This window comes from Micropterus salmoides, unplaced genomic scaffold (genome assembly GCF_014851395.1).
Source record: "Micropterus salmoides isolate LMB-PRFRI ecotype aquatic unplaced genomic scaffold, ASM1485139v1 Ms_hic_scaffold_11, whole genome shotgun sequence".
NCBI classification, from domain to species: domain Eukaryota; kingdom Metazoa; phylum Chordata; class Actinopteri; order Centrarchiformes; family Centrarchidae; genus Micropterus; species Micropterus salmoides.
Genome location: NW_024040152.1, coordinates 16,875,844 through 16,891,727, shown reverse-complemented (window position 1 = coordinate 16,891,727; position 15,884 = coordinate 16,875,844). Strand labels below are relative to the sequence as shown.

The window sequence follows — 15,884 nt, the reverse complement described above, 5'->3', positions numbered from 1 at the left end:
TAGTTATTACTTACAGAATCTGCAACTGCTACCTGGTAGATTCCAGAAACAAAACAATTTAAAAAACAGGACGTAGACAAAGTGAGAATGTGCGTGTTGTCCCTCTGCCTTTCTCTAACGTCTGATGTGACTTGGCTGGGTGGTTACCTGTCCTCAACTGAGTCAAAGCAGGTGCATGGTATTAAAGCAACACTGTTTGTGTGTGTGTGAGAAAGAGAGACAGACAGGTGATGAATGTTTTGAGATGTCCATTTTAATTGATGCAACAATGAAATTAACACACTAGTGTTAGAGAAAGGTGAGGAAATCCTATAATGATCGTGTATTCTCATCATATGTAAAATACAGCTTTTACTCTGATCTTGAAAATCTGATACAATGATACACAATGCTGAGAGATAAGCTAACAATAGATCATAAAGGAATGAGTCTTGATCGGATGAGCATTTATTTTTGAGGTTCTATTAAAAAGGTGTCATGGTTATACCTCAGATCGCAGACCTTGTTTCAAATGACAGCTAGAAATTTTTTTTGAGGGGCTGATAAAATCCATTCACCAAAACCCAATACAGAGCTGCACTGTCCAAATAAATCTGAAGATAACCACACAGTAAAAGCCCTGTTTACACTCTCTGTGCAAAAAGCGACCAAACATACAAAAGCAACTCTTTAATATCGAACGGAATCAATGGCCTTAATATCTGAATGATAAGGCCATTACAGAAGTAGGTAAATCCAACAAATATGTAAATCTATCAATCTATCAATTTTATTTTCAAATGGCACAAAAATGAATATGTTTATAAAAAAAAGGGAAATGAGATAACAAAACAACACCAAAGAAAGAATGTTATTTTTTTTAGAGAAAAACTGTTTCCAGCTTCATCATAAAATAAACAAGTGAAGTAAATATTATCTTTTGTCTGTGTAGTTGAGCCTATATCCAGGTCAGTGTAGACTACAGTATGTCCACTCAACAACTGGGCCAGCTGTGCAGACCAGAAAGACTCTTTCTGGTGGAAAGGGTAGTTGCAAGCAGTGAACACCAACTCCAGCCTTCACCATGTCACCTTCACAACCATGTTGGTGATGTGACAAACAGCACAGTGTACAGTATGCGTAACACCCACAGGGCATCCTCTTTTCATTAACCTTTAATCACACTCATTAGGAACAGCCGTTGCCATCTCCCTTATTAGCTGTCTTCCTGCATAGGGATGATGGCAATCTGACAATAATGCTGTCAACTGTACAACTTGTGGGCTGACACAAACGTCTCGGTGTCGTTGTTATTACTAAAACAGAGTCCACACATATGTTGCTCAGTACGGAGAAAGACAACAGAGGAGAAGCATCGTGACTGTTGGGTGCATTTCACTCCAGGTCACTGTTTCCTTCCATTTTGGAACCAATAACCACATGAAGGTCTGGGTTGGTGAAGTGATCTGAAAAAGAACATTGATGCTAGTTAGTGGGTAAGATGATGTGTGTGTGTTAACAGTATTGCTAATTTGGATGCACTTTTTGATGTCACAACTGCAGTTGTGTGGCTCGCTGATGCGTTTTTAATTGTTTGTTGATAACAAAGGAGGCAAAATAAGCTACATCAGGCTTTGGTCACACACACAGACACATTGATCCTACACACAATTCTTATTTATAGAAAAATATGAAATATCACCAGTTTTGTCCTTGTATTAAAAATACAATGTATATTCAAAAGTATGTTAAGACTTATTTACATACAGTAAATAATGCATTTACAATACCAATAAATACAAAACAATAAAATTACACCAGACCCAAACATGTGACACACAAAACATTAGAACGACCAGGTACAACTCACCTGCAGCAAACTCACGGATTTCAGGAGGTCTTTTAAGCAGCACATCTCTGTGAGGAGGACAGGAAATGTAAATAGTCTAGACATCTATTAAGACTGTGCCCTTTTGAGTGTTTTAAAACTAAACACATTAAAAGGTGATCATCTGCAGATATTTCTTAGCTTCACACATTTCCTAAGACAGATGTTGAAAAATTTGACACTACAGAGAAGCTGCAAGGCTTGAGACACATTAACCTAAAAGCAGCTCAGACTTTTATTGAAGTTAATTAGTTTAAGAGTTAATACATGTTGTGAAATGAAGCACCATACGTAAAATAGGTTGCATACAAGGCAGATTTGAGTAGGATTTTGAAAGTATGGTAATTAATTACTCTCAAAATATTATTTGGCTCACAAATGCAGGCAGAGTAATAGAGTAATTTAATCCAAAGCATCCACAACCTAGGATATTTTTGCCTGACAAACTCAGTTTAAGTTTCTCTAAAAACACATTAGCATAAAGCTTTATTTGTTTAGGCTTTAATATAGCCTACACATTGTAAAGAATCTAATTGTTCTGATCTTGTTTTATTTTGTACTTGAGATGTTGATATTAATATTTCACATATTGGTGTATCAATTTAAAAAGGGAAACCCCCATTTTTAGTCTTGATACACTAAGACCTGCAGTCAGGGACTGTTCATTATTTATCAGACCTACAAATAGTTTTCCTTGAGCCTCTCTGAGTGACTTGGGGAAATGCATGAAACTCCCTCCACCATAAATAATATTTGTATTATATCCAAATAAAAGCAGCTAGTATTGGAGAAAATAAAAAGCAAAGGCTGACCATTCCCAACCATTACGTTTAATAAAACAGTGACAGTGAACTTCCAGCCCAGCTTTACTGTGTCCTACTCTGTACTGCAAACGTTACCGATGACAACTCCAGCCCCGAAACAAAAACAAGACACTAGTCCAGCCAATGAAACAGGTTAACAGCAAGGAGGGAGTGAGAGTTATCACCAAAACAAACAACTTGTTTCTCAAATAACATGCAAATCCCCCTTACAAATAATCATCACCACACAAGGTGCTGAAAGATTAACTAACTAATATACTTTAGTAGACACCGTGAGCAAAGGTAGTTGACAATCTGCTGACTTAAGAGAAGGTGAGCTAACTAACCGTAGAAATTCACTTATTAATACTTCTACTTCTGGGTGCGACCTCAAATACTTCTCGTTGTCGACTCTCGTCTTGATCTGGGAATAAAAAGAAAATGCATTTCAGGCTCGCTAATAGACAGAATACACATCTAGCTTCAGAGTGTGGCTAGCTAATGTAGCTTGCTTTTTAGCTTCAACGTTACCTTAAACTGCCGTAGTTGCTCTTGCTGCTCAGCGCTCAAAACACCCACGTCCAGTTTCGCCAAACCGCCTTTTCCAGCCATAATGTCTCTGCAAATGTTCGTCTAATTATTTGTCTGTATATGTTGCGCACTTACAGTGTGCACTGACCGCTAATCTTAGTTGGTAAATGTTTGAAGCCATAAAATGTAATAGTACACACAGAAACGGTCACCTGTTATAGACACAGCTTCACAGTCTGGCAACCGTTATCATGGAAACGGCTTTTAGCAATTAACGGCTGCGCCGCGAGGTGGCAGCATTGTATTCAGGATAAAAACTTCACCATTGCAATTTTTTATTATTAAATAAACATTGTTTAAAGCGGGACTAATTTGACAACTACATGATAGGACATAACAGCAGCGTTATGTCAGCTCAGAGCTTCTTAGCAGTTTGATCACTGACTCATTTCATCAACTTACTTTTCTACAAATCTTATTTGCCTGATGAATCCCCTTGTGGAGGCTGGGTGACTAGGCAGCTGTTTATATTTAGCCACTGTCACTGAATCTATTAAAAAAATCCTATTCATTTCCCCCCTGTATTAACTCCATGTTCATTCCTCTCGCTCACTCTCAGTTATATCATGCTTTCTATGGGCCTAATAGAATAGGCTAGGTGGCCCCAGATTTTACTGAGTAGTTACATTTGATTAAATAGGCTGCATTTCATAATGTGCAACATGTAAGTACAAACCTGAGATAATTGAGGTCTTATTTTTAGGACTTGGTTCACCTTCAAAGCAGAGCCTCAAGATCAAGTAGGCTTATGGACCCCCTTGAGGCCTGTGTCATATCAACTGATATTACTGAATGCTTTAGTGGTTAATATTCCTAAACCAGAAAGCCTTGAGGTCGGGGGCCTGAAGGTGGCTGCCTGCTTTGCACATTTCCCAGAAATGCTTTAAGGGTCTGTTTTTGATTCCTTGAACTTTCTATGGAGCAAAACACATCCTTAAACAGGATGATCAACCCAGCTTAAACAGATAAACAACCAATGCTTTTGACAGCAACTTTTCTTATTCAAACCTTGTAAAGAATATGTGGACATTGAACTGCAGGGTTTGAGTGATATATTTGATAAATCTTAATATAATTAAAATTATGTACAGACAGAACACGAGGTGATATGCTAGACACAGGCCTATAATTAGGCCTACATACAATCTACAGTTTATCAACACATTTTTAATTGGCACATACATAAGACAAAGTTGCTCTTAAGACAAGTACAGCAAGAAGAAATTCTTTTAGAGGTATTTTAGGCATGAAATAGGATAAAATAGCTGTTCCTGAGTTACTTCCAACAGAAGCTCATTGAAGAACCATAAAAATTTTGAGTCCAGTTTCCTTTTTACAGATGACAAAACAACAATCCAACTATACAAAGCAGTTAAAATAATCTGGCTAGTTTCATTCCCCTTTCTGCACGGTTATCAGTACTGCTGGAGGACGAAATAACTTGTGTTGTTGAAGTGCATGGCATCAATCCCCTCCATCACCTGCTGTTCTTCGTCACTTTCTTCTTCCCCTTCTTCCACTTCACTCAGTGGGGGTTTTTTGTAGCGTGGAAGGCCAAGTGTCACCAGAGCCTGCCCTTCTGGGACTGCTGGGACTGCTGGCACTGTTGGGGTTGTTGGGGCGAAGGGCGAAGGCAGACGCGAGTCACCACACTGGGAGACGACACTCAAACTCTGGAGTTTAGACAAAAATCTGTCCTTGTGTCTAAAATGAAAAAAAAGAGACATTCAATGAAGAAGTTGACTGAAATTAGCTGAAGCGTGAATCTCATCCACCAGACATACTATATATACACCAGCTTAAGTTGTGTTATAAATGCAGCATGTTTGTTGTACAGCAGGAAATACATACGAAAACATAACCGAGTGCCCATCTTTGTACCTGAATATGTAGGCGGCCAAAATGACTGACAAGAGAGCAAATGACCCAGAGATCCACAGGACATGGTGTGGCATCTCATCTTTGCCTTGTACTGGTTCAGTAACTGCAGAAAAAAGAGAGGTTGGATCTGTGAAGAATACTAATGGAGCGGAATAACATTTATGTATGTATATTTTTGGATGTGACTGTGTATGTGTGTGTGTGTGAGAGAGAGATAGGTGTGTTGAGCCATGTTTCCTGTGGCTTGTTTCGTTGTTGAGCCTCAGTTATTATGATGACATGGCTTCCTGTTAAAACCCAGTGGGGCATAGGGGATTTTCAGCACTAACAACATTTAAGAGTTCCCCCTCTCTTGTTCTGTCCCCCCTTGTCTTACACAAACACACCATATTAACCAAAATATTTTACTGTCTGCTAACTTTCTTACCATAAGGCCCGTAGTCACCAGAACCAGAACCTTCATCTGTGATCTGCAAGTTAAAGAAGGTAACACAAGAGATAGTGTGAGATACTGGAGGTCCGACAACAATAAATACTGTATGCAGTGTTAGGGGAAAATGACAAAGAGAGAGAGAGCATTAATGATTTTCTTAAAAAGGATTGACACACTGAGTCTCTTACCGTTCTGTTATCAAGATCATAATCCGATGGCAGGGCTGATGGTGGAACTGAGGAGAGAGACATCCATAGAGATGACACATTATCAAAAGCTTTGACAGAAACAGCAAAACTTAAAAACATATTAGTCTAACCCATTGTCCCCATCTGGGGATCGTAAGACAAACCTGAGTGACTGACTGTGTGATGATCAGCAGGATGGTTAACAAAAACAAATTCCTTCTACACAAAATTATTTTTATTTTTTTCAGACTTTCATCTAGTCTTTTCCATTGTTCTTGTGAATTATCAATTTTTAAAAATATTTTTACTATACTCTTTGGTTGAATTTGTCACAAAAATGACTTGTTCAACCAGTAACGAGGGGTTTCAATCAGACACTACTTTGTTTTAAAGGGTCACAATAAAAAAAACACTGATTTAGACTGAGTGTATTTTGTTTATAGTAAGATAAGATAGTCAATGTTTTGATCCCTACAGAATGTCCTCACAGTGCAAGTTCTTTTAAAAGAACAATCTGGTTTCTTTTAAAAAAATATCTCACTCTGAAGAAAGACCATTGGGAACTGATTCAATGTACACAGATCTGCCATAACATTATGACCACCTGTTGTTCATAATGTAGGGCTCCCTTTTGCTGCAAAAAGCAGCCCTCACTTGTTGAGCCACTGTGTATGCACTGTGTGTTCTGACACCTTTCTATCAGAACCAGCAACAACCTTTTCAGCAATTTGATCTCCAGTATCTCTTCTGCAGGATCGGACCAAGTGGGCCAGCCTTCCCTCCCCACATGCATCAATGAGCTTTTCCTTCCTTGCACCATTTTTGATAGGTATTGATCTTTGCGGACCGTTTTGGAGATGCTCTGACCCAGTTGTCTATCCATCACAATTTGGCCCTTGTCCAAGTCGGTCAAATCCTGTATGCCCATTTTTCCTGCTTCTAACATATCAACTACGAAGACACAATGTTCACTTGCTGCCTAATATATCCCAGCCACTGACAGGTGCCATGATAATGAGATAAACAGTGTTATTCACTTCCCCTGTCAGTGGTCAAAAAGTGATCTCCTGAATCCAGAAACAAGTGTGGAGGTATCTCCTTTATAATAATAATAATAATAATCTTAATTTGTAGATCACAAAAAAGACTAAAATACATGTTTAAAGTAAATATAAAATATCTATATAAAATAGAATAAAATAAAATCGGGAAGGGCTCTCCTATAAAAGTATGTTTTAAGAAGGGACTTAAAAGAGTTCACTGACTCAGCTGACCTGATTTCCTCGAGCAGGCTATTCTAGAGCCTCGGGGTCCTGACTGATAATATTATACTGATAGATAATATTATACTGTGTTATAATTTAAAGGCACATTCCCTGTTTTAAAAGTAAATCACTTTAAATAATTGCACAGTAGTTTAGCATAAACCAGATAAGCTGTTATACATATCCCGATAGAGGATATTTTATCTTTATTTTGATAAATTACAGTAGAAAGGTGACAGGTAATGAGAGAAGAGAGAAAATTTGAAGGAATGCAATAAAGATACTAGGTTGGTGGCTGGTCACAGTCTGGGGAAGTAGAAACTACATGGTCAGCTTCTTAAATTCAAAGGCCACCAGGAAACTGCTTTATGAATAGTTTGACATTTGGGAAATACCCGTATTTGCTTTCTGTCGGAGAGAAGATTGATACCACTATCATGTCTGTACAATTAATACAGTATGAACCTAAACAATTAGCTTAGCTAAGCATAAAGACTGGACACAGAGAGAAACCCGCTAGCCAGGCTCTGTCCAAAGATAAAAAGTCTGCCTACCATCACATCTGAAGCTCACTAATTAACACCTTATATCTATTTTGTTGAATCTGTACAAAAAAATTCAAATCAACAGGATATGGGAGCAGAATAATTTTCTCATCTAATTCACAAGAAAGTGTATTTCCTAAATAGTCATTTTTACATATCAAGTAGATATGATGGATTTTGAGGGAATGGAGAAAAGTGAAGTTGAAAGCCAGTGTTAAAGAGTAGTGTGGAATATGCACAATGCAATACGCTAGAATTTGAGAAGCAAACTTCCACAGAGGTTTCACTTTCATGTAAAAATTTGCAAGAAAATGTGTTACTTTCATTTTAAATGTTGTATAGTTGTATTTAATTCTGCAAAGAACATCGGGATGTAAGAATGTATTCATAAACCTCTTCTAAATCTGCTCTTATCAACTCTATGAGCACCAGAATACTGCTACATGCTGTGCACAATGAGTAAACTTATTGAGAGAGGAGTAAAGGGTAAAAGTATGTATGTATTCGGGAGGATATTTTTATAGACCACGTCTTTGGAAAATCCAATGATTCGGGAAGGAAACAGGATACCTGACTCCTCCAGTTGTCATGACTACTTTTGTTTGTGTCCAGGCTGGAACATGTATTTCCGAGGCAACAAAGTTCAATAATTTTCCGGTCCCCTTAATTTACATCACTTCCACATCTCTAAAATGCTATGGTACTTTATCTGGTTGTCGGCCCCTGAGCAAGAACAAATGTCTATTTGAAGATTCTACTAATAATCCTGTGACCTAAATCTACTTTTAAAAAGGCTTTATTTGGTGCTTTTTTCCTATGTGTGTATTAACAGTATGTTTGTATGTGTATTTACCTGTCCAGCTGCTGCCACTGACAGGTGTACTCCAGTCACTCCACACACCATCAAACTCATCCTTAGTTCTAAGCTGTATCATGTACTCAACACCAGACATCGCATCAGTGATGGTGTATGAGCGCTGGCGCTCAATCTTCTGGATCTACATAGACACATACAGATAGACGACCAGGTAAACACACATCACACTGTCAACAGTGTTTTACTGTTTTAGGCCATAAAAGCCAACAGTTCATTGAACTACTGAAGTGTGAAAGTAAACAAACACACAGTGACAGCGCATGTATGGCACACATGCTCACCCTATACCCTCAGCCTGTCTATAGGACTGCCAGCACGCACCTGTTCACAATCAGTTGAGGACATGAGAGGTTTGTATTTGACCTCATAAATGAGGTCATAATACTTGTCTTGACGCTTCCAGGAGCCTGGAAAACTCCAGGTGACCGTCAACCTCTTCTCCTGTCCCTCCTCCTGGCGAACAGACACATGCGATGGAGGGTCTGGCTTTACTGAAGGAGCAGAAGGGAGCACAGTGAGTGGAGCTTCAGAGTGCTTTAATTTCTTTTACATCAGACCAGACACAAATGCAACGATGTGCACACCAACATCGACGCAACCACTTACAAATGTCCAGAGGCATGAATTGCAGCAGGGCACTTGTTGCATTGCCTGCAATGCTGGTAACACACAGGTATGCCATGTGAACAGTTCTCCGCTCGTCCTCACTGTGGTCCAGAGTGCACCAACAGCGGGAGGCTCGAGGTGAGTATGAGCACTGCAAACGCATCAATTTCTCTGTCGGGCTGAGAGAAGGAAAGACCAAAAGGAAAGTGTCACTCACACATGGATATAAAGTTGTTTAGAAATCAGTCCTATAACATCTCTGGAGAACATTTCTTGATTTGATTGTAATATGTAGTTGTAACCCTGTTCGCATACAGTGGCCTCAGGGTCCAGCTCTCTCTCCCCTCACTGACCGTGATCTCTCTACTGATAGCTTTATATATTTCCATATTATATAAAATTCTTTAAAATAGTAGTGGGACCCGCTAACACACATAGTGTGAATGACAGGGCTGTAGATGCAGAGATAAAAAAGAAACAGCATCTAAATTATATTTTGTGGTGTTGGTAAAGCTGTGTTTATAATAGCAATGCTTGTAACACAAAGTGTCGATTTTCTAATTAGTTTTCGATTTTTAATACTTAGTACTTATTGTGCAATAGGCCTATTCTCTGCTTCACTTCCCTGCTTACTCTGTCCTAATACTGTAGTTTTTAAGGATTTGTAATCCATTCCACATCAACTCATTATTATTGCTATTATTTATTCACTACTACTGCTCTTCATTACAATTCTGTTAATAATGTAAATATTGTACACATCCACACTTATTTATATTTTTTCTTTACATTTATGTTTTCATATTTCTTATATTTTCTACTTCATCTGTCTATTATTATTCTATTCCTTAATTACATTAATGTGCAAGTGAGCAACTGTAACAAATAATTTCCCCTTGGGGATCAATAAAAAGTATTTATGATTCTGATCTTTGATTCTGATCTGATTTATAACTTCAACTCTTCAGTTATACTGGATGGATGGATTGTTACATGGTGAAAACATTGCAAGTGTGCAAGTTAAATGGTGTCATAAAATATAATTTTTTTTCACAACATGTGTAGTAGTATATCTGTTCTTACCTTTTACTGTATAAGAGGTAACACATAGGCAATATGATGACGGGCTTCTGAGGTGCCCACTCACAGCGAATCTTACTGGTGGGTGACTTTTTGTAACAGGACAGGCTGGGATTTTCTGGAGGATCTAACACATATAGAATACTGCACATTCATTATTCACTCATTCTGTCAGTCAGTCATTTGTTGTCTTTCCCAAATATTTCTACATGAACCACAGATCGCTGTTAATCATTGCCACACTCGCAGTCACTGGTACAATTTAAACTATATAATAAGCAGTCAATTATTTATAAGATAAGCTGCCAATGAGACTTTCCTTGATTCCAACATGACATTTAAAAATATTTGTTTTATCCAGATATTGAAAGATATTCAATCATCAATGACAGTGAAAAGTAGCAAATTAAGCAGTATGAGAGATAAATCATATTTTTAATGAATATGAAATGATAAATAATAGAATGTTATGTTAAGGACTTCTGGAATTTCTCACCACTCTACCCCTACAGCTTTCTTCACTTTTGTGATTGTCTTTTCTAAGTGGATTGTGAAGACATAAACACCCACATCCTCACACTGACCTATCATTTACACCAAGTCCTTACATTCAGAATGTGAGGAGGACAAAGAACAAATAATGATTTCACATATGGATCAAATCAAAATGACACACCACTTGTAACTTGAATCATCCATTACAACCGTTCTGACTCACCTGCGACAATTACTTTTAAGGAGAACCTCTCTCTGCCTCGGTAATAACACGTGTACTTCCCAGAGTCTGTCAGTCTTACTGAGGACAGAGACAGTAAAGCCCCTCTCCTCTCAAATGTGATTTCTCCCCAGTCTCTGTCTCCTTTTCCAACCATCCTCCCATTCCACTTCCACTGAGGCCTCGATTTTATGCCCCTTGTTACCCTGCTCCCTTCCTCTCCCCCATCGTCCTCCTCTTCCTCCATTTCTTCCTCATAATTGCCCTCTCCATCCATCCCTTCAGCCTCCAGGTTGGATTCACCCTTTTGCTGTCTGCTCACACTGGTTGGCTGGACCGTGCGAGGGGTGGGAGAAGCTGTGTATCCTGTATCTGTATATTGGGGGCTTCTTGCGTCTCCTTCCTCAGTGGTATTGGAACGGTAGCCCTCACTCACAGAATTCTCCACAGTGTGACTATTTCTTTTCTTGGAACCTCCACTGTTGCCTGCAATGTGTGTGATAGTGGGTGCGACAGTGGTTGGGATTGCATCTGAAGGACTCCCTCCTCTGTTGGTGTTTGAGCTGTTTCTGGCTATGTGGACCTTTACGCCGTCCACCTTCACATGGCTGCTGCAGGTCATAACCAACTTACTGCCTGGGGATAAAACCAACACACCAGGGGGAGGGTCTGCACAGAAAAACAAACAACAAAAACATAATTTAAAGAATTGATTTGAATCATTTTGGGGTGCTGTCTTGAAGCGTGCATGTGTGTGAATTGAAGACTTATTTTAGACAGTATTTTGTACTAAATGCCGAGTAAATACAGCACAGATAAGATGCAACGTTGCATAACCAACAGTACCAACTCCTTTTGAACTTCTTCTTTTTATGTGTCTTTCCTCTGTACTGTGTTCTTTTTCTGTCCCCCCCCCCCCCCCATCTCTCACTTATTTACATTTCTGACATTCCCTGATTATTCAGATTTTCTCACTGTGCTCAAAACACTTACCTTAACTTGAGACAGTGCTGCATTTTGTGCTTACAGCCTCTTTTTAGCCTATTTGGACTTGACATGGCATGACGTCAGAGGTAGGTCCATTGCCCTTCTACAGTGCAAACACACTTTCTCTCCCTTTCTCCCACTTTCCCAGGTAACTGTTTGCCTTACCCTGCTCATAAATCATTTGGATAATTAAAGTAGAGAACTGTTGACACCAAAGTAGCCTAAATGGAGTAGCATATACCCCTCCAGCAATTTTAGTCCAGTGCAACAAACCCAAACATGGTTAAAACACCTTTATAGCAGGGTGATTGGCCAGTAAAAATTTGAGACAGTATGAAACACATTTTCATTCTCAGCTTCCACGGACTTTCACAAAACAGCAATTTCAATATGACAATACAGTCATTTAAAACAAATGTTCTTTACAATTTTAAAAGTAAAAATATCACACTGGAAATATCGGAACTGTCGTGGGCTACTTTGCATTCTGTATATGATGTCAAATATTACTTCTAAAAAGACTTCTGGGCAAACTACCAGTTGCGCTATGCTCAAAATGCAAACAACGCAGTTTTATCTGTTCGCTGAGATTTATCTTACCTCCAGTCATCAAAAAAAGAGAAAATATTCTGATCACTCTTGTGGATGACAATGACCAACAACCTCCAAGCAAACAGAAAAACATTACGTTTGCTTTTAAAATGAAAAAGGCAAGTTTGTCATTTAAAACCATTACAGCTATGTGTTTTGAAAACGCGCTCACATGGCAGGATAAGTTGAATTTTATTCTAGGCTTACCTTTTCTGAGGCAGGTTCCGTCGAAAATGCTCTGGGCCGATGTGGCGCACAGAACACACAGCAAAGGGAGAAAAATCTGCATTTTGCGCATAAATCTCCCTTTACCGAGTGCTCACACCATCACTTAAACTCAACACCAAGTGACTTAGTTGGCGATTGTTGTGATTTCCATCCAACTTGTTGCACGAACGCATAGTCCCCTGCTGCAGACAGGACTGCTTAAGCAGAGTTCCTCTGGTTGCAGCAGTGTGCTGTCCGTAACACCCGTTATTGTGAAATCCCAGCTCTCTTCCCCTTGTTTAGCCCGTTACACAGAGGAAATCCTCCTCAGTGCCAAAATAAAACCCGCATGAAATCTGAACATGGGCCTATTATAATATTTATTTTTAATTCTGCCATTGTCAGGAAGTTTTTACATCCTGTACTGTCTGTAACTGTCTCATACGCATTTTTAATCATGTATTTTATCCTACAATATATTCTCAATACAGCTTGTTCAACGTTTGTATGGTCTAAATAACAATTGCATATTTATTTGTATTTTAAAGTAAAAAATGATTTTGCTTTTTGATTTTGAACTGAAAATATCGCTTTTTATTCCCTGTTCATATTTTCACCTCAGCTATTAGAAATGTATGGTGCACCATGAAAACTAGAGCACTGAGGGTGCTTTTGCCACAGAACTGTTTTTTGCGGTAAACCTAAAACGTAAAATATTCCTAAATTGCCAGCTGTTCTTCACTTTACCTCATTTCACGCCCCAACACAGCGCAGTCATTTCTACCTAACACTTTGGTTGGTACTTGAAATAACATTTGCGTAGAAATAGTATGTTTCTCTCATGTGAAAGAGAGATGACATGTTTATTGACCACCATTCAACAGCTTCATATTCCACCCATAAAGAGCTGACCCATGCTTAAACAATTCATGGAGCCAGATACTGTACAGTACATTCATTTTCCACTCTGTTTTTTGCAGCTCTTGTAAGCATTTCTGTTGTGTTTTCAGTCTAAGATCTGCTTTGTTGAAAACTTTAGTACAGGCAAAGATCCAGGAACAAGTCTGTACCATTCCTCTGGTTACGCTATTTTTATCTCACCCAATCTGGTTCAAGGTTCAGTATTTGACACAAACATTTGCAACATGTGATGCTGTACTAGATCGATGGATCAGGAACCAGAAAGCGCTTAGAGTACCAATATTTTGGCATTAAGGCATGATTAACCCCAAAACACCGTCATTCATGGACAAATAAAAATGCAATGCGCTTTACTAAAGCATACAGTATGTATACAGTACAACTGTTCACACAAAATCACAACATGTACGATTGAGAATTTGACAAACCACCTTTAAATGTCCATTACTGCCTCTTTAATTTGTACTTTGCCCAGGTCTAACCTAAACTAAGCCAGCGGCAGTTTGTCTGTTTATCAGACTATGGTGGTACGAGACATTATATCAGAGGTACATGAACATGATCTGAACTTATGTCAAACCCAAAAGGAAAACCACTTGCAAAGAGGTGAAAAAGCACTCAGAACTTGCTTTAAGGTGCAACTCAACAAGGCCATTATAAAACACATCAATATGATGCAAAAGAAGAAAGGGAAACATGTAAGTATAATAAGTAAGAAGACCCATCAGTGAGAGAAAAGGGGCACAAGTCTTGCAACAGTCTTGCAGTGTTCTGTAACTTAAAAGTATCGTTCTCACTGAGAACTTTAGAGAACACAGAGGCTTGATATTTTTTTGACAAAAAAACACTTATATACAGATAATAATGGCTGCACATCACTGGCTGGAAGTCATGTTATTCTGCTCATTCATTAACCAATGGTTGGTTTTGTTAAAGAGAGGCTGTGTGACTTGGTTGTGAGTGAGGAAGTAGAAACAATCTTTTAGATCATTAATAGTGAGTTATCTTGACATCTGTTTCTACACCGGCTGCTTTCCTTCAGTTATATATCGTAAATCTCATGATGTTCTATATCAGTCATTCATGAACACCATGGGGATATGTATATCACCATTAAATCCCAATTCACAGTTGGCAAGATCCATGTCATTAGGTTGTGCCACTTCTTTCCTGTGACTTGTATTTATATGATTTATTCTAGAAGTTTCATTTGGGAAACAGAGAGAAGAGCTGTGTGGGCAACAGTCTGTGTGCTCGCAGAGCACAACACATCCTGTATGTGTGTGCAAACATGTGATGGACAGTAGTGAACAAGTTAATCCTCCATTTATTCTAAATATTTCAGTCAATCTGGCTGGTCTCCTTGGCAGCAGAAGGTGGGCCTGGGCTGGTGGATGCAGTGGTACGAGCCTTCCAACCAAACAGAGCTTCCTATTGGCGAGAGGAAGAGTTAACTGTTTAATGGAGTTTATTCACACAGAAATAGAAATGAAAATGTCAGTGTGTATCATTTTAGATGTGTGAAATCACAACAGCTCACCTGCACAGTCCCCAGAGTGATCGTCCAGCCTCCAGGTGAGTCTCCCCCATGGGACCTCACTGCAGTGGGGGTGAGGAAGCCAGCATTGAGGGCTTGGGCTGAACCCTGAGGGGCAGCTGCTTCTGAAGCTGGTGTTGATGCTGGCGGGGTTTGTATGGATGAAGTGATAGCAGTCTGTGTATTCTGGGAAGGTGCTGTGGCTGTTTCCACCTCAACGGGTGTATCTTGTGAGGCACCCAAAACAGAGGAGGAGTTTGAGAGCGCTGGAACTGACCCAGACACGCAACTGAGCGCAGGGCTGCATTCCCCGGAGGTGCTAGGGGGAGTGTGAGTGTGTTTCTTCCTGCGGAGCGTGTCGATCAAGTTGGAGCTGTGTCTGGAGGCAAAGTTGGCCAGCGCCAAAGATGACAGCCTCATGTTCTTCCCCGAGGTGATCAGCTCTCCAAATCCCTCCTGGTGGGCAAAGGCGTAGCCTGACCTCCTCGAACTGCCACGAGTGCCCAGACGGCCCTCTGACACACTGCCTACCCCACGCCAGGCACTTCCCACGCTACGACCCACAGGCTTTCGCTTCTTCTGCCGCATCAGCTGAGTGTAGCGCACCTGGAGAAGAAACAGAGGAGAGGAAGAGGGACATTATGACTAGATTCAGTGACATGTTGTTAGCTCACTAAGGCCTGTAAGAGAGCTTCAGGCTGAACAAGACAGTTTGTCTGTTCTACATTCTGTCACCAACAAATGAAATGCAGATGGTGCAAAAAAACATTCATTCACTTTTCAATTACAA

General features: G+C 39.5%; 3 protein-coding genes across 4 annotated transcripts in view; all 3 read right to left on the bottom strand.

The window, feature by feature from the left end:
• Positions 1-231: 231 nt before the first annotated feature.
• Positions 232-3,447, bottom strand: LOC119897612 (RIIa domain-containing protein 1). Its single transcript, XM_038711439.1, has 4 exons — positions 3,202-3,447; positions 3,018-3,094; positions 1,850-1,896; positions 232-1,445 (listed from the first exon to the last, which is right to left on the bottom strand). The coding sequence occupies exons 1-4, from the start codon at positions 3,280-3,282 to the stop codon at positions 1,375-1,377; spliced, it is 276 nt and encodes a 91-aa protein (XP_038567367.1). The 5' UTR covers positions 3,283-3,447; the 3' UTR covers positions 232-1,374.
• Positions 3,448-4,296: 849 nt separating this feature from the next.
• il6r (interleukin 6 receptor) lies at positions 4,297-12,879 on the bottom strand. Its single transcript, XM_038711438.1, has 10 exons — positions 12,637-12,879; positions 10,855-11,520; positions 10,140-10,263; positions 9,057-9,235; positions 8,772-8,941; positions 8,427-8,571; positions 5,764-5,810; positions 5,570-5,612; positions 5,143-5,245; positions 4,297-4,965 (listed from the first exon to the last, which is right to left on the bottom strand). The coding sequence occupies exons 1-10, from the start codon at positions 12,725-12,727 to the stop codon at positions 4,677-4,679; spliced, it is 1,857 nt and encodes a 618-aa protein (XP_038567366.1). The 5' UTR covers positions 12,728-12,879; the 3' UTR covers positions 4,297-4,676.
• Positions 12,880-13,465: 586 nt separating this feature from the next.
• atp8b2 (ATPase phospholipid transporting 8B2) overlaps positions 13,466-15,884 on the bottom strand; it is a 31,252-nt gene continuing 28,833 nt past the window's right edge. For both annotated transcript variants that reach the window (XM_038711437.1, XM_038711436.1), the window contains 2 exons: positions 15,098-15,700; positions 13,466-14,988 (listed from right to left, as the gene is read on the bottom strand). In XM_038711437.1, the coding sequence (XP_038567365.1) occupies positions 14,899-14,988; positions 15,098-15,700 (693 nt within the window). In that variant the 3' untranslated portion in view covers positions 13,466-14,898. The remainder of the gene's footprint in view (positions 14,989-15,097; positions 15,701-15,884) is intronic.